A 19,935-nucleotide genomic window follows, 5' to 3' on the forward strand; every position below is an offset into this window, starting at 1 on the left:
CGCATTGGGCCAGCGCGGTGGACTATTGGCCTAACTCCTCTCATTCGGAGAGGAGACTCGAGCTTAGCAGTGAGCCGAATATGGCGATAATAATGGTGATGATGATGACATATATAATAGTATAAAATCTTTGCAATAACCACAACCGCATAGTGTAGTACTGATATAGTCCTTATTAAAATAGAACCTATTAAACTGAATTATATACAAACGCAAATAAATAACTAGACATATTTTGTACCCATAAAAACAGTAATTCATAGAATTATATTGATGAAAACATGAATATTGTATTAAAACCAGCGAAGAACGGTTCAAAACAAAATAGTACTTTATTAAAATAAATATATAGTTAAACCGGCCTGTAAGTTGAACTATATTCAGTAATACTTACATGGCTCTGTACGTCAATTTATATTTTCAAGAACAAAGTACTTAATAAAAACGATAAACAAAATCGCTCAACCTGCATTTTACGGTATTAATATTAAATTCGAGTAAGTTAAGACTCTCGGCGAGGTAGGTTTGGTCTGCTGTAAAGTTTTGGGGTGCTTATTTAGAGAGAATTGTATTTTTGGAGTGTTAGATTTACGTATTTACGTATTTTGAATATAATATACCTAATGTATGTTTATGGACTGTAAGTCCTATTGTTGAATGTCTATATTATATACTTAACTAATGTTTCACACGATCGGCATCTTGCCAGGCTCTGTACTGTGACTGTTTCTTCTCTATTGGACTAAGAACTAGCGATTTCTTGACCTTTTGTCGTTTTATAATAACTGAAAGTTTGTGAGCTCATGCTTCTACCATACATACGTACAATTGTACAGTACGCAACTATGGAATGGAAACGTGGTGGCTTTAGAAGGTTTCAAAGGTAAACTTCGATTTACCTAGCTTAAGACGTCTTCTTCTTCTTCTTTCCTGGGCCTTTTCCGCACTTGGCCATTTGGGCCTTAGCTTAAGACGTATCGAGCTATTGCGTTTTATACGGGATATCATGAGAAATGAGGTCCCCAGTTTATCTAGCGAATTTCGCTGGAGATCCCTAAAGTTTGATCTATAAAAGTTTTTTCGAAGGGTTGAGAACGAACGGAACTATAGGCTTGATGCTTGAACTTGCATTATGCTTGACTTGACTTGAGGGATTATACCTTTAAAACTCACTACGTTTCAAATTACATAGTAACCTAAGGTAGGATCATAGAATAACAAACTTCAGGAGAGCTATTCTGAAACGAGGTTTTGTACGTATCATGACATTAACTTTGACATTTCCTTTCATACAACGTAATTTTCATGACATTTCCATACGTCACGAGATATTTCGTAGCAATACATTGTATAATAATCTACCGGACTTCGACCGCGGGAAACCTTACCCCTACGATAAGTACCATATGTCTGTCTCTTAGTTCTAAGCTACCTCTACACCAATTTTCAGCCAAATCGGTCCAGCCATTCTTGAGTTATAAATAGTGTAATTAACATGACTTTCTTTTATATAAATAGATTACTAACTCGAAGTTCTTGGTCTTAGCAGTCTTTCAATCCCAATCAAACAGTACACGATTTTGCCATTGGTTTGATGTCGTTGGTCTGAATCACATATACCATTCAATGTTATACTACTTTAAGAATTAAACTAATAAATAGATTATAGTGTTTATAAAATATGAATGTATTGACATAAATTTAAATGATTTACTTTTAACATTTTATTCATTATACAGAACTTTCGAATGTTTTCAACAAAGTTCATATGTGATTTTAAACAAAAATAATGAATTTATTTTTTCGTATAGTAATTATAGTTACATGTATAATTTACTTGTACGTATAATTTTTTTTTTTATTATACAATCTGTTAGTTGTAACATCAGCCGTGTCAAAAATGTGGCCTACTGAGTATTTTTTAAGCCCTGATTTAATTATTAACACTTACGAGCAAATTAAAAACATTTTTTGAAAATGCAATGCAACTCCATAAAGTATTACCTACCATACGGATTTTTTTAGTTAAATCGCGAACGATGGATGTCTTTTGAACATGGTTTTAAAAATTATAGTATACCACAAAAAGTCGCGTCACAAATGGATAACTTAACTAAGGCAAAAATTGTCGAATATATTGAAAAATAAATGAAAATGTTTCGTAAATTTACATACTTCTTATTTTAATAATTATACTTTTATACTTCAACAACTAGTTATTATTATAATAATTTAAGATAATGATACTTTTTTCCATTAAGATTTTCAGTAGTTACTAGTTACTTTAGTTTTTGATTAGGTTTTGTGGCCCATTTACTGTACGATGTTAATGCTTGTAGCCCATCAGTAATTTTGAGTTTGACATGGCTGCAATAAATTAATCAAAAAATATAGATGTTAGAAAAAAAAATAATTTGATATTAAGTATTAAGCATATTATTAAATATTATAATTGTTAGAAGATATGACCTATATATAATTATCAACGTTGTTCCAAGAGAGGTATTGAAATATTGAGACACATGCCCAAGATGTTTCTCAGTGTTAAATTTTGCTAGATAATTTAAATACAATCATTTAAAAAAATCTCCGGCTAAAAAATCTCTAGACAGTCTCAATGACTAGGCAGTCACTGACAGTAATGAGATTTATGACAGAAATTTCTTTTATACAATACCTAATGATTCGATCTTCAGGTACATAAAACACTCGCTTTTATGTCTGAGGTTAAAATAATTACATACAATATTAATTACATGATCTAAACATTAGAGTACATCAAAAAAATGTTTTCTTTAATACCATAGAAACTGCTTTTATGTTAATAATAAGGGTCTTTGAGATTTATTTGTCTAGTCATTAAATGTGTAGAATTTTATGGATATAATTAAACAGAGTATTACAGCATTCAAAATAAATGAAGTTTTATTTGTGAACGTAACGTACTTTCCTGAATCTTGGGATCTTCAAAGTGGACACGACTGTACTCATTTTGATAACCAGACCAAAATCACAGAATACGAGTAAACACATAATTAAAATTTACAAATTTTGGGTTCGTCATAATCATCTTCATTATCAGCCGATGGACGTCCATTGCAGGACATAGATCACTTGCATTACCTTACAAACACCATAGTTTCGAGCAGCCAGCAGTTTGACAGCCTCCGTAGCGCAGTGGTATGCGCGGTGGATTTACTAAACGGAGGTCCTGGGTTCGATCCCCGGCTGGGCAGATTGAGATTTTCTTAATTAGTGCAGGTCTGGCTGGTGGGAGGCTTCGGCCGCGGCTAGTTACCACCCTACCGGCAAAGACGTACCGCCAAGCGATTTAGCGTTCTGGTACGATGCCGTAGAAACTGAAAGGGGTGTGGATTTTCATCCTCCTCCAGTGTTAGCCCGCTTCCATTTAAGACTGTATCATCACTTGTAAAGAATAAAAAAAAGCCAGCATCCAGCGTCTCGCTGCAACCCACTTGATGTCTTCAGCCCACCAAGTGGGGGGGTAACACTGTAATTTCCGGTGCGAGATAGCCATTCTAGCACCTTGAGACCCCAATGTCCATCATTTCTTCTTTAACTATAAACTCTGCCCATTGCCACTTCAGCTTCGCAACTCACTGAGCTATGTCAATGACTTTAGTTCTTCGGCGGATCTCCTCATTTCTGATTCGACTACGTAGAGAAACTATAAGCATAACTCGCTCCATCAGTGACTTTGAAATTAAGAGTTACCGCTAAGTGACTTTGAGCCATCTTCATTTCATAGTCACATCTTATGAAAACTTTGAGTTACACCGAGTGTTTTTATATACTCCGTATACAAGAACAGCTATGAGTCAGTTATGTAATTAAAAATGCTTTGTTGATGATTCACCGTACTGTAATTTACCATCTTTATCAGCCCATTGTGACATGACCAGACCTCCCTCCGTATAGGATAGGGCATATGGAGCTTAGACCCACCACACTGCTCCAATGCGGGTTGGCGGGCTTGAATTTAGTTTAATTTAATTTAGTTAATAAACGGAACTGTAGGCTTAACGTGCTCCTGAGGCACGGGGGTGTAACACAATCAACGTATACATACTTAACTGAGAATTTTTACTGAACATTTTTTGGAATGTAGAAAACTCAACCCGAACCAGGATTTGAACCCAGGACCTCTTAATCCAAATCACAAGCACTTTACCGACGAGGCAGTAAATTTATTTTATCACATGTAAATGAAATTGAGAAAATCAAATAGTAACAACAGAGATCAATTTAGTGAATTATTCTCGTGTACGGCATCATCATTCTGGGCGCGCCGTTGTATCCGTGACTTGTTTCCACAATGATATCCCGCCACAATATAGGTACAATAAACTCTCTCCTTGGAGACAGACTATACTATATACAGACTAGCATTTTCATGAAATTCGCTGAACAAATAGAGTTTGATATTATATAATATACAACATACTAAGACATGCAGAAGCCCGCAACTTCGTCCGCATGGAAAACCTGAATCGCAACATGCTTTATTATACCACTAAATGACGCCGCGCGGTTTCACCAGCATGATTCCCGTTCCCGTAGGAAAATGGGGATAATATATAGCCTAAAACCTTCCTCGGTAAATGGGCTATCTAACACTGAAATAATTTTTCAAATCGGACCAGTAGTTCCTGAGGTTAGCGCGTCCAATCAAACAAACAAACAAACTCTTCAGCTTTATAATATTAGTATAGATATATATGTACCTTCCTCTTAAATCACTCTATCTGTTGTTTAAGAGGATTCTCTGTTGTTAAAAAGATTCGCTGAATGCAGGTGGCTCAATATCGTGATGTTTGGAAGTTCCTACAAAAGGCCTATGTCCTGCAGTGCACGTCCTCGATATCAGTATCAGCTGATACGATGATGATGATGATGAGTAGATTGCTACATCACATACCATCAGGTGAGATTGTAGTCAAGGGCTAACTTGTAAAGAATAAAAAAGAAAAATTCTCACAAATCTTTCATAATCATTAAAATATTTATTAATGGCAATTTTACTAGCACATTCACGGACACAGAATCCAAACAATCACGAGGCTTATTTGCCTTTTGCAACGTTATTATAAAAATAGTATTACAAAATGTATTGCGCTATCAAGTATTACAATGGATTTAATAGAAATATGTGTGGAACATCAATGCAATACGCAGATACTCATTATTACTATACTATACATATTTATGTTAAATTAGCACGTTCCGTTCTGTTGCTCTCACTAGCGTGGTGCAAAGAATTCACCATGAAGAGACCATTGTCACTATAATAGGAGAAATTTAACACTATTGTCCCCCTTCCTATATGAATATTATATATAGAAGGGAAAGTTATGCACGTTTAGTTATTCATAAAAAAATCTACAACTAAATCATGGGTGTGATGTTTGTTGTTTTATTTATGGGCTTCCTGCAATTCTGTCAAGCGAATAAATCTAATAGCTCTGTAAATGTTGTTCCTCGAAGAATCCCGTATGTAAGTGCTATAACAAGATGGAAAAATAATGTGAATTTCAATAAAGTTCGTGACTATCAAAAGGAAGCTCGATTTTGGCCACAGAAAGAAAGTAGATGTAAGTAAACATTTATAATATAATATTTAATATAGTTATTAAATTTATTTTGTGCTACTAGTGCCCTGTGGAAATATGAAGTATAAATCAATATTGTGCTGTTTAAGTCTTTAATCTATATACAGGGCCGGACCGTACATACGGCGAACGAAGCGGGCGCTCCAGGCGCCAAATCCTAGGGGGCGCCGAAATGGCAAAGACAAGATCGAAAAGAAATTTATTTCTTTTCGATCGTCTATATTTAAAGCGAAGAGATGAACGCGACGTGCGTGAATTTACTTCTAATAGAGGCGTCTTCTTTACCTATGGTGCAAATTTTTTAAATTGTTAAATTGTATAAATGTATGACATTCCGATATACGTTAGGCTAGAAACTTTTCAAACGTCCCTAGTATATAATGTTAGGAGCAAACAGGAAAGGCGCCATAATTGGATCTCGCTCCATTCTAAAATTTACCTCGGTCCGGCGCTGTCTATATATATCTGAGCTAAGCTAGCTGCTTTAATACTAATATAAAACTTAAAATTTAACTTCCGAAACAACCTCTGCCTTTGATTCAGTGGGCATAGGTTCGAATCCGGTCCGGGGGATGCGCCTCCAACTTTTCAGTTGTGCATTTTAAGAAATTAAATATCACTTGTCTCGAACGGTGAAAGAAAAACATTGACCTGCAAACCTGAGAAATTTCTTAATTCTCTACTGAAGTCTAAATTCAAAAATTCAAAATTCATTTATTTCAAGTAGGCTCAGTTTACAAGCACTTTTGACACGTCAGTTGACTATTTGTAAAGATTCTACCACCGGTTCGGAAGGCAGGTTCTGCTGAGAAGATACCGGCAAGAAACTCAACAGTTGCTCTTTTGAAAAAGTCATACAGTATTACAATTTACATTTGATAACAATTAAATTACAATTTCTTATAGTTTTATTTCCTGTGTGAAGGTGGAAGCTGATCCAATGGCCTCCATGCACCTTTGTCGTTAAGGAACTCATCAATAGTGTAGTAACCTTGACTAAGTAAATGTTTTTTAACACATTGCTTAAAGTTGTGCATTGGCAAGTCCATCACAGTCTTGGGGATCTTGTTATAGAAGAGTACACCCAAACCCACAAAAGATTTTTTAACTCTTTGGAGACGATATGCAGAAATAACTAACTTATGCCCGTATCTAGTAAGACGTGGGTTTAGATCTCCTTTTCGTTTGTACAAATTAATATTTTGTCTCACATAAACTATACTGTTATATATATACTGACAGGCTACTGTTAAAATGCCTATTTCTTTAAACTTTTGACGAAGGGACTCGCGTGATTTTAGTTGATATATTGCTCGAATTGCTCTTTTTTGAAGTACAAATATAGAATGTATATCAGCAGCCTTGCCCCACAACAAAATACCGTAAGACATTACGCTGTGAAAGTACGCAAAATAAACAAGTCTAGCTGTATCAACATCAGTAAACTGTCTTATTTTTCTCACTGCAAAAGCAGCTGAGCTGAGTTTACCTGACAGTTTTTCTATATGAGCACCCCACTGAAGTTTAGAATCCAAGGTCACTCCCAGGAAAACTGTGGAATTCTCTATTTCTAGTGTTTCACCATTGATCATTATAGACTTATCTAATTTTATAACATTTGGTAATGAAAACTCAATACATTTAGTTTTCTTTGCATTTAAAAGTAAGTTGTTAACAGTGAACCAATGCGACACATGCGATATGGCACGGTTTACATCGTCGGAATTATCTTTACTTCTGTCACTCTTAAAAATTAGGGATGTGTCGTCAGCAAACAGTACTATCTCACAGATGCCGCTAACATGGTGTGGTAAATCGTTTATGTACACTAGGAATAGAAAAGGACCCAGAATTGAACCCTGTGGGACGCCCATTGTGTTAGAAAAACCGCGAGACTTTGAATCATTTATGCATACCTTTTGTGTTCTATCACTAAGATAAGAGGCGATGAGATCGAGTGCAACACTTTTTATGCCATAGTGGCTTAACTTAAGTAAAAGAATGTTATGGTCAACACAATCGAATGCTTTGGACAAATCACAAAATACACCAATAGCATTCTTAGCATTTTCCCATGCATCATATATATGTTTTAAAAGTTTAGCACCTGCATCAGTTGTACTGCGACCTTTAGTAAAACCATACTGTTCAGGGTGAAATAAATTATTTAAATTAAAATGACTTAAAAGTTGATTTAAAATGATTTTTTCAAAAACCTTACTAAGTCTGCATTGGGCCAGCGTAGTGGACTATCCCCTCTGATTCTGAATGGAGACTCGTGCTCAATAGTGAGCCTAATAAGAGTTGTTAATGATGATGATGGTTTACAGTTCTATCTTTATTTACCGTGGTAACTTTTCCAAACGGCGGCTGTACCGGCGCTTCTGGTGACAACGGCACTTGTATGACGGCAAGGGAGTGCTCTTCTAGAGGTGGTTCGGCTAATGGATACTGTGCTAATGGGTTCGGACTATGCTGTATTTGTAAGTACTTTATATCACTTTACAGTTCTAGACGTGTACCGTCATCGATCCAATGGTCTTCTCTCTCTCCTCATTTAAAGGGCTAAAGGTGTTGGTTGTACCTACACCAATTTACTGAACCAAATGTCATATTATTAAACAAAATTCTGTCTGTCTGTTAGCGATGATGAGCGTGTCGCAGAAAGTAAACATTTCGGCAAAAACGCTCACTGATCCCCATAGCGTGTTTGATATTTAGCTCCGAAACGGTTTTTATTTAACGGGAAACTTGCACCTAAAAATGATTAAAAGTTTTGCAACAAAGTTTTTAATCTGAAACGTAAACGACTAATTTAACATTTAAAAAAATATATTTTATTTAAGTTTATAAATATTGAAAAAGCCTTGTAAAAATTAAGAAAACAGCAGTAAACGATTTTTGTCCGATAAAGTAGGTATCGGTAGGTATCTTCTACTTGTGATGTTATGTATTATGTGATAGTCACATGTACATATGATTGAATACATATTAGTCTTCTGTGACAGCCAATGTCTTAAAGAAAATCGATATACACTTAGTACTTTACCACTTTTTTAGAAGATAGAGTTGTACAAGCAAGCTGTCCTTAAATACCTTAAAAGTAGTCTACATTTAAGCGTTAGCAACTTTGTGAATTATACTAATGATTTTAAACTTATTTCGTGGTTGTTCATTATGAATGTTATTTAAACTCGACTGCAGCTGTGGTAGCTCTTATATTGGACAAACGAAAAGGCCCATAGCAACCCGTTTAACGGAACATATACGAGCGATAAAAAACAACGACCCGCAAAAGTCTGCGATAGCTGATCACATTCTACAACCGGGAACTAAACATTGGATTGAGATCCATAATCCACGCATTATTTCCACGGACCGCCACCACAGAAAAGATAATCTTTACTGTGCCGCCACTATATAAGCCCCGAGTAGTTCGAGAAGCCATTGAAATTCGAAAATACAATAATTTCAATCGGGAAGATGGTTTCAAACTAGCCAGCGAGTGGAACCCGGTGGTAGTGTGGTTTGCTTAAACGTCCAAAAACGCGAGGTTGTTGGAGGAAAAAAGAAAAAGAACAAGAAAGAGGGTAGATGGATTCTGCCCCTAACAGCTGACTTCACTTCTCATCTCGCAACTTCAGTCCCGTCGTGACCACGATCCATGCAACTGGGTCGAAATATCGACATTAAAACTCTCGTCTTTTTATCGTGGTATCAACCCGTTTAAATAACATTCATTTGTGATTTAATATTAAAGGTCCTCATTAACCTTAGAAGTTTTAGGTTAAGTCCCATTACCGTGTATCTATCAAGGTTGTAATTGTTCCAGTTATGACCTCGTGTGGCAGTAGTACCTCGGAAAACGGCACGTACTTTGTGAACTCTGGCTACCCTTCAACTTACGATGCCACAGGTTCTTGTGAACTTACTGTTGTGAAGTCCCACCCTGACGTCTGCCAAATAAGGTATTTTACGAAGACTGAAACGCACTGTATTTCATCTATAGCAGAAGATCCGTGTTACAAACGATCACCCATCTGTTTATTGGATGAAAAGTGTTTTATATTATTTATTTTTTTAAATATCTAGTGATTAGGTTGCCTCAAAAACTTCTGGCCAAACTATAATAATTAATGATCGTTAGTTATAGTTCGGTCAGGAAATCTTTAGCCAACCTACTCGCAATACATTTTTTAATGTACAAGATTTTATATAAAACACTTTTGTATAAAATACGGATCTTAGTCTGGCAAGTTCGTTGATGACACTCCCATGATATGCGGGCGACGGGGAGAAAGACCGCGCGATTTGAAATTGTGCGTGCGGGGAAGTGAGGTGCATCAGTCGTGGGTTTTTCATTCATCGCTACACGCCCCCCGGCCCGCGCGGACCTTCGGAAGTGTTACAAACGAAGTTGCCAAGCTATAATGATAATATAAAAAATATATATTTATTAAACACACAGTAACACAATAATAAAGTAGATCCCTGGCTCCCAAACTAGCTGTAACTGTATCTTGGGAGCCAGTGGATTCCCATTAGTGTTACTTATTAAAATTAATATAATCTGTAGTAGGCAAAAACAAGAAAGGTGTATTCGTATACTATAAAGATAAGTATATTATAAAGAGGTAAAGTTTGTGTTAATAGGTGGTAATCTCTGGATCTACTGAACTGATTTTGAAAATTATTTTACCATAAAAAGTCACGATATATTCAGTGAGTATCATAGTGTCATAGGCTATATTTTATCCCCGAATTTCCCACGGGAACTAAGCGAAACCACGGGGCGACTGCTAGTAATTCAATAAATATTAAAGTTCACCTAAGTTCCGACGATTACTAACGACTTAAACGTAAATAACATATAAAGTTCTAATAAGAATGAACAGTAACTGGAACGGAGAAAAGTTAATATCTTTTGTAAGGGCCAGTCTCTACCCTTTTAGCTTAACGATGATAAATGACTCTTACTTTCAATAGTACGAAATAAAACCAGCCAAGTGCGAATATAACTAACGCACCATTATCTCAGCTCACCCTTATGACAGAGTTACTAATAAAATGTCGGAAAAATAACGAACGAAAGATAAAAATAATATTTTCTCTAACATTTTGTATAGAACTTCTTTTGTGATTCGGAAGCAGACTGACTGGACTGTATTACTTAAGTTTACTTGCTTATTTAAAAAAAGTAATACATATTTATACATAACTAGCGGACGACCGCGACTTCGGAAGCCTGTATCTTTTTTTTCACAAATCCCGTGGATTTTTTTTTTCGGGATAAAAGTAGCCTAAAATATCATCATAATAAGAAAGAAAAATACTTTTATTCGGTCAGTAAACTTAAAAATAAACTATGCTACAATTAGATAAGCTAAAAAATATGAGAAGTGAAAAGAAAAATACCCTTACTCAGTTACTTGGCTTCAAGTAACCCTTCGCTTGAGACCTTTGAAGTGGATTGTTGAAACGTCCTACCTCCCAAAGTAACAACTGTTCAAACTGTATAATTAATTGGCTACCGTACTTACGTATGGTATTACGTATTACCTATGAAACTTAAACTGACAAAATTTCAGTTTTTTATAAAATGACGAAGGTCTGGCTATCGCTGGCTATTAGTCCATTATATGACAGCTGGCTTATTCACTAATGGTCTTTATTATCAACCTATTAAAGTAAACATCAAATCAATTGAGAAATGTCATCTGCCTTCTGTATGTTATCCACCAATAAGCACCGGATGACATGTGTTACATTGAACCTCAATTTTGTTATGTCATACTAGCATACGTCAATGATAGTGAATTAGCCTGCAGGACTATTAATCATTTTAATAACATAAAGCAAAACGGGCATTTTGCTACGCTCTTCAATTGAAAGAATACCTCACGTATAATATAATAGTACATTATGATATAATTATGTGCGGTAAGTTGAAAATTACAGTCGAGGCGATATTGCTCGAGCCTTGGCGAGAGCTATAGTAAGGAAGCAGAGGTTGTAATTATCAAAGCGCACGTATGTCATACGACGTTTTATAGCACATTTGCGAGGAAACACTTTCGTAAAACGAATTTGCATCTTTACCTGTTTTCCGTATGATTCCGTATTCCGTTTGATACGCTTGTCATTTTTGCACAGATACTTAGATTACAAAACGAAGTGCGCACACCAGCGTTTGTTTTTTTTTAGACAAATGCACCGAAAACAGCCAGTATTACTAATAAAGTAAATTAAGTTATTGTCAAAATTATTAAAATTAAAGAATTAAATGGCTTTTTATTATATTTTATCTCACAAAGCTAATTTTATTCATAAAATGTTGAGCACTTTTCTGACATAAAAACTCTTTGCCAAGATTTATAAAAGTACCATTTGTTTTCAGACGGATGACAAAGGTTTTATATTACATTACGGCACATGTGCGTAATGAGATACGTTACAATATTGAAATTGTTGAAATAAGAGATACTTTACAAGCAAATGTGTTATAAAGATACATCAATAGCTTTATTATTTTATTAATATTTACGTACAGTTTTTATTAATAAGGTTAGATTTGGATCGATTCACAATAGCTGGGCCGGAGAGAATGAACCACGTGTGTAACCAAGACCAGTTCATTGTATCAGGTGGCAACCCTGTACCTGCGATTTGCGGATTCAATCAGGGTGGACATAGTTGAGTAAACAAATATCATTTTATCAATATTTAGCTACCATAAGTATTACAGAATTCAAATTCAACATTTCGCTAGAAAAGGAAAATATGAAAAAAAAATCTCTTTTTTTCTTCTTTTATCTTCAATCGTATCATATTTTCCTCGGAACAGGGACTCTACACATGCAGTCTTTTTTTTCACGATGTTTTTCCTTCACCGTTTGAGACACGTGATATTTAATTTCTTAAAATAACATAATTAAAAAATTTGAGGTGCATGCAGCGCGTCGGATTCGAACCTACATCCTTCGAACATATCCATAGAGAGGCAGAGATCATATCCACTAGATTATTACGTCTCATTATTGCGTCTTTGCGATGTATTACTTCTGTCTGATGAAACTGCCTTGTCGGAGTGGTTAGCCTATATGCCTTCGGACCACGAGGTCCTGGGGTCGAGTCCTGGCTCGGACTATCTAATACTGAAACATTCTTTCTTCCAAGAAATTTTCAGTAAAATTTCCCTGCCTTAGTTAGAAAGTTTTTCACCCCTGTGGCACGGAGAGCTGGTTTAGCAGCCCGCATTGGGACAGCGTGATGGGTTTAAGCTCCATATTCATCTTTTCTGTACGGAGAGACGCCTGCCTCTGTAGTGGCTGATAATTATTTATTATTTTTTTCTGCTAAAAGTAATAAAATCGACTGTACGAATAACTGGATTCTATTTCAGTGTACATCGACGCTGGAATTGGGACGACAAATCCCGTGAAACTCACATTCGTCACGAGCGGCAATTCGTTTGAGAGATTATGGAAAGTAAAAGTTACTCAAATACCTTGCAGCACCATTTATAAAGGTAATAATTTTATTTGTAGCAAAACTAGTATCTAAAAACAAATTATTTTAAGGACTAGTATGAATTGACCTGACAATTGTTTTTTGTCTAAATATAAATTGTCAGGTCAATAGAGGTCATTAAAAATTGTTCCTAATAAAATCATTTACAAAAAATCTCTTTTGCGGTTTTTCCGTAAAATTAACGGTTTTCGAATTAAAGCGCTGAGAAAGCGACTAGAATGCACTCATAGGCTCATTGTTGGTTTTTTAATATGGTTATGATATACCATTTTGAAATACTCTTGATGAGTTCTTGAATTTAATACCCATAACGCAATATTAAAAAAAAAGAAACCACCGCATTCAAATTGATCAGTAGGTAATCAACAGCAAAGCAGCAGGAACATAATTTGATGTTATTTATCACTTTTTAGATTAGTTTTTGAAATCCTATACCTTTTATGTACCTTTTATGTTTTTGAAATCGGTTTAATTTTTTTTATTATATATATTTATGATTTCAGGCTATATAAATAATAATACATTTTTTAACAATAATTATACTTAGATAAGTTGTTAAAAGTATAGAGAAAGATATACAGATATTTTAATAAAAACTTATTCTTATACCAAAAATATTTATGTGGGATATATTTTTACGATAGCTTTTATTAGCCGCTTTAGAAGAGGATCGTAACGCCAAACCACTCAATTTGAATACACAGACTCAGCGCGAATAAATTATTCCTGACGACAATTCGTTTCATATTTTATTCAAAGTCATTTCTTCCGTGAAAAAGATATTACTGTGATAAAAAGCTTCTATAAATTTTGTGTTTTCGGCTATACCGCAATTCTTATTTAATAGGTAGAGAAAATCCTACTAATATTATAAACGCGAAAGTTTGTATGGATGTTTGTTTCTCTATACTACCGCAACTACAAAACTAAAAGAAACCATGGTTCATGCGAGATTTGCGAAAAACTGACTTTATGCATAAGCTAAATTTGGCTGTTGACGAACGAACGTTTTACGCTATACCTAATCAATTTTATGTACTTACTAGCGGACCCGATCGAGCTTGGGGTAGGGTAGGGGAGGGGAGGGGAGGTTAGGGGTAGGGTAGGGGTATGGTAGGATTCGGGTAAGGTAGGATAAGGGTTGAGTAGGAGTAGGGTAGGGTAATAGTAGGGTTTCACGCGGACGAAGTCGCGGGCGTCCGCTAGTATATAATAATATAATATAAGTTGCATTCGACCTTTATACACAAATAACTTAATTTTTTTTGCAGCTGATGAAGGTTGTCTACAATATTATACCGGTGTGTCCGGACAACTAAAATCCTTTAATTACGACCCGACGTCGGGACGACAGCTAAGCAATCAGGATTACGGGATTTGTATTCGAATGGAAAGAAACTTTTGTGGCATACAATATACAGCGTGTAATGATCCTGGTAAACAAATATTAAATATGTATTGCATTTGTATTGTTTACATGCCTACTAACATCATTATCATCATCATATCAGCCAATGGACGTCCACTGCTGGACATGGGCCTTTTGTAGAGACTTTCAATCATCACGATCCTGAGCAACCTGCATCCGTCGAATCTCGGTGAAGGTTCGACCAACACTGCGCCTTCTAGTACAGGGTTGCTATTCCAGCACCTTGAGACTCCAATGTCCATCGGCTCTTCAAACTATCCCTACTAACTATATACTATAAATAGAATAATATGTGCACAATATACGATCTACTGAAAAGAAAATATATATCTACTGAAAAGAATATAGATGCAAAAGGTCATTCATCACGAAATCTCGAAAGCTGCTTGATAATAACGCTGAAATTTGACAGGTACTTTATAGTTAGTAGGTATCAACTAAGAACGGATTTTACTATAGGGCCGGATTAAAGAGTAGCGGGATTAGATACTTGCGGTCGACGTTGCGGGCGTCCGCTAGTATCTAATAAATGTAACAAATATTTAAGTACCTCATGAACCTCTTACTCTATTATGATATTATGAATATTAAATTTTTCTATATATTTGTCTTTTTTTAATTTTTTGACAATGTTAATAAAATATAACACAAAACACCATTACAAGTCTAGTCAAGTCTTAAAAAAAAGTATATAAAATATTAAATCACTAATACAAAAGTAGAAGAAGAAGAAGAAGAAATACTTTATTGCACACAAAAATACAATTATAAATTAAAACAATAAAAAGATAAATTAAACTTAGCATGCAAAGGCGGCCTTATTACTAAAAGTTATCTCTACCAGGCAACCCCTGACGAGAGAACTTGCGAAGAAAGAGCGGGAAGGTGTAATACATTATATGTAATTAAAAATTAAATAAATTGTAACATAATATATACGTAAATATAATATTAAAATTTACATATGTATTACATAATATAAAGTATTGAGGTATGTACTCGTACATCTCTTACTTTTGCTAATATTTATACAGATTTAAATGAATAAAATAGTAGAGTTATCTATGTAGTTATCTTTATTCAACCTGATATCGGGTCAGTATGGAAACTTCCGTTTTACTAACAAAAAAGCGACAACTTCTTCCCGAGCTGAAAGAAAAAGGAAAAAATAAAAGTGGACCGTAGACGCCCACAAGAAAAATGGGTTTTACTACCGCTTTTACGATGCGGCGTTTCCACAACGAGTCTATACTCTCGCAAATAATTTTATTCAAGGTCGGGTCGGTCCAGGTAGGGTATTTTATATATTTTTATTTAAGTTTTAATTAAAAAAGACATTAATAGTATTTTATGAATTTACAATAAATTATTTGATATACCTTATATTATGATGGTATGTATATGTAACCGTTAAATTGTAAAATGCGTTAGTTTATAATCTCACTCGTGATATTACAATCTACCGTCATATTGTGAACTGAAAATACTGACTACAATTGAACGTGTTATTACGTCAAATTGCAATCTCAAAACGTCAACTGTCCAAACTCCTCAATAGCTCAACGGTAAGAGCGGTTGGATTCATCACCGAGGGGTGGTCTATTGTCGTACCCACTCCTAGCACAGTCTTTCCCGACTAGTTGGAGGGGAATGGGAATATTGGTCATATTATAAAAAATATGGCAAATATTTGAGAACAGACCGTTCTGTGTCCATAGAGTTAGGAATGAAACGATAATAGTCCTGTTCTCCGTATTAGCGAATATAACGAGGTCTACTATTATGTAACCATTCGATAAACTTCCAATGTTAAATATTGACGATTAACATTCTACGTGCTAAGAATACATTTGGCTCGATACTAATTGAATGCGTTTGTTGAAATTTGTTTAACAAAAATTTCCGGTGTGAATAATAATGTTTCCGTGTTTACAGTAAACAATCGCTCGCGTGCATTCACTATAAGTGGAAATAGCAATAATCCCGTTAACGCTATGATTGGATCTGGCGCTGGGCCAAATAATTGTGCCAACGATTGGCTTTTAGTGCCATGTGCTGCCAATGTAGGGAGAATCCAGCCCGCGCAAGCGTTATGCACCGACCGAATATGTGGAGGAACCTTTTCAGCCGATCTCTCTATGCAGGCTTCTTCTGTTCTTAGTAAGTATAACTAATTATTTTATTCTATACTAGCTGACCTTATTGGAAGGCTCAAAGTCACTTAGTGGGCGATGGAGCGAGCTATGCTTGGAGTTTCTCTGCGTGATCGAATCAGCAATGACATCCGCAGACGAACCAAAATCACTGACATAGCTCAGCGTGTCGCGAAGCTGAAGTGGCAATGGGTAGGCCACACGGTTCAAAGAGCCGATGGACGTTGGAGTCTCAAGGTGCTGGAAAGGCGACCCCGCACCGGAAAATCCAGTGTTGGTCAACCCCCACTAGGTGGACCGTGGATTGACTACAATCTCACCTGATGGTAAGTGATGATGCAATCTAAGATGGAAACGGGCTAATTTGTTAGGAGGAGGATGAAATACACAAACCTTTCGGTTTCTACACGACATCGTACCGGAACGCTAAATCACGGTACGTCTTTGCCGGTAGGGTGGTAACTAACCACTGCCAAAGCCTCCCACCAGCCAGACCTGGACTAATTAAGAAAATCTCAATCTGTCCAGCCGGGGATCGAACCCTGGACCTCCGTTATGTAAATCCACCGCGCATACCACTGCGCCACGGAGGACGTCAGTAATTATAGAGATGGACTTTTTGTACAGCATGAAACTTCACACACTAATGAAAAATGGTTGTGCTCATTTCACGGTGAACCTATGAACATGGCGTTTTAATTATTCATATTTTTTTGCACCGCTACATTCGTTTGTTTATTTTATTTTATTTGTATGTGTATATTTACGAAATGGTAAAAGAGTGTTAATATTATACACATAATATTATCTACATAATATTATTGTACTCTTATTGAAGCTATTAAATAATATTTAAAAAGTATAACATGTATTATTCACTTTTATAGTTTCCTGTAATATTTCTTGACTACTTCATTATTCAGTAGCGAGCGTACTTTGTCTGTGAGGAAAATTTTAAGCCTTGTAACTTTTATAAGTAGATTTTCAAAAGGAGTTTCCTCGTTGCTTCTCCTTCCTTAAAGATCAAATGATTTAAAATCTTTTATCCTTACGATCTCTGTCTCAAAGGCATACGATTAACGAACAAAGCAGATGGCCAGTCAAGTTATGAATCACTACGTCGTTATTCGTGTTATTTTCGTTTTTACAATCATCTAACATTGTGTTTTCAACGAAACGATGTTGACTATGAATTTCAACGAAATCACGTAAATAACGGTTTTCTTTAAATTATCGTTACTACTTGCTACTGCTACTACTATACTGATGCTACTTTACGTAAAATTACTATAACTCATTTTGTTGAAATATATAGGTAGGTATGTTAGATGATTATGAAAACGCGTTAATGCAGTCAGTATTCTTGTTATCATTTGGGCTTGATTTGTAATAGTTATTAAGAAAAGTTAGCATAAGTTTATTGTTGTATTTTTTAATAAATGAATGTAACGATAAAAAAAATTGAAGTGTTGGTATATCCATTTGATTATTAGCTCTACTTTTTAGGTACCGTGAAGCCTTTTCGCCTTTGGTTCCACACAGACAACGTTGAAGCGCCGGTTGACATTGACAACAGAGGATTCTGCATCAACTACATACAACAACCCTGCACCAACAATGTTATATAAATTATTTTTAATATTCTTTTAATTCATATTTTTATTATTTTCATGTATTCAATAAACAAACTGTTAATTATTGTTCGAATATTTTACTATATACAACAACCCTCCACCAAAAATTTTTTACAATAGTTGTTTTTAATTTATAATTTCAATAAAGTGCTAATTAATGTTGGAAAATTTAGATAATTTACCGAAAAAAGACCGACCGTTTTGAGTCCATCACATTACAAAAAAATAATTACGATACATCCTTTATTTTTATTAACAAACAAAAATAACTTAAAATCATTATAATTCACGCCTAAACTCGTAATAATGATTATGCAATTATCAAACTTAAATTTAACCATTATTTAAATTTGGACATAGTAACGGTTCATTCATCAAATCTGGGCCCATCAATGTGGAGAAATGGTCGGTCTCCTTTGTGAATCATTAATTAAGTTTACGAGAAAGCCAAATACAGAGCTATGTGCTACATTTATAAATCGGATTTCTGAACTGAACTTGCTAATTAACATCTGAAGTTCTGTATATAGTGTGACCCACATAGTTCACTTTCCTGTAGGGAATACGGGGATAATATTCGTTACTCGCTGAAGATGTAGCTTACTAATGGTAAATTAATTTCAAAATTGGTTCACTTGACTAAGCTCTCTACAACCTCACAAACGGGTTCACCACCATCTGATAAGTGTAGGAAAAACGAACCGTAAGTATTTTGACTTTCTTACTATATGTCAAACTAGCAGACGCCCGCGATTTCGTCCGCGTGGATTTCAGCTTTTTACAAATCCCGCGGGAACCATGGATGTTATTATACATGTAAACCTTCCTCTTCAACCACTCTATCTATTTAAAAAACCGCATCAAAATCCGTTGCGAAGTTTTAATATTTTAAGCATACATAGGGACAGAAGTATGATCACATGTAGTGATCACAAAGACACAGCTAGTGAATACTCTATCATATATTTCAGAAGTTAGTAAAACCGGCTTTAACTTTTTACGACGACGTCACCCAGGTCCGACAAAACACTCTCTACGTACGTTTCACCCCGAAACCGAAAAATCCTCATTAAGTGTTGACTCTACAACGTGCAACGCACGTCGCAACGAGTGTTTAGTCGGACCTGGGAGACGTTGTCGAATGGGTTCGTCGGATTTTGGCGGATGATGGCAAAATAAATAAATTATTATCTATATAAATATATGATACGAGACAGTATTATTGGAAAACGTCGGCGCCGTTAAACGCTTATCATGGCAGTTTAAAGTGCGAGTAATAAGCTTTTACACTAGCCTTTATAACAAGCCGATATAGGTCAACGTGACACTTTGCCTTCAAAGAACTGGGTATGTCTTTACAGATTCATATTAATAAAAATGATTTATTAATAGCTACGTCTCGTAATCTAAGGGTAAGTTTTTATAACTTAAACAAGCTTTCATGATGAACTTCCGCAAAGTAACGCCTGCTTCTATCCAATATTTTTATATGTATATTCTGTTAACACAAAAGTGCTGTTAGTTTGTAAGGTTAAAACTCGAGGACGACTTGGTGGATT

The 19,935-nt window shown here is 35.3% G+C and overlaps 1 protein-coding gene across 1 annotated transcript; it reads left to right on the plus strand.

The window, feature by feature from the left end:
* Positions 1 to 5,412: 5,412 nt before the first annotated feature.
* On the plus strand, positions 5,413 to 18,439 carry LOC112049123 (uncharacterized). The gene is made up of 8 exons (XM_024086905.2): positions 5,413 to 5,612; positions 7,961 to 8,113; positions 9,463 to 9,598; positions 12,195 to 12,322; positions 13,033 to 13,158; positions 14,432 to 14,596; positions 16,525 to 16,749; positions 18,249 to 18,439. The coding sequence occupies exons 1-8, from the start codon at positions 5,414 to 5,416 to the stop codon at positions 18,368 to 18,370; spliced, it is 1,254 nt and encodes a 417-aa protein (XP_023942673.2). The 5' UTR covers position 5,413; the 3' UTR covers positions 18,371 to 18,439.
* Positions 18,440 to 19,935: the final 1,496 nt, after the last annotated feature.

This window comes from Bicyclus anynana, chromosome Z, assembly GCF_947172395.1.
Source record: "Bicyclus anynana chromosome Z, ilBicAnyn1.1, whole genome shotgun sequence".
Lineage (NCBI taxonomy): Eukaryota > Metazoa > Arthropoda > Insecta > Lepidoptera > Nymphalidae > Bicyclus > Bicyclus anynana.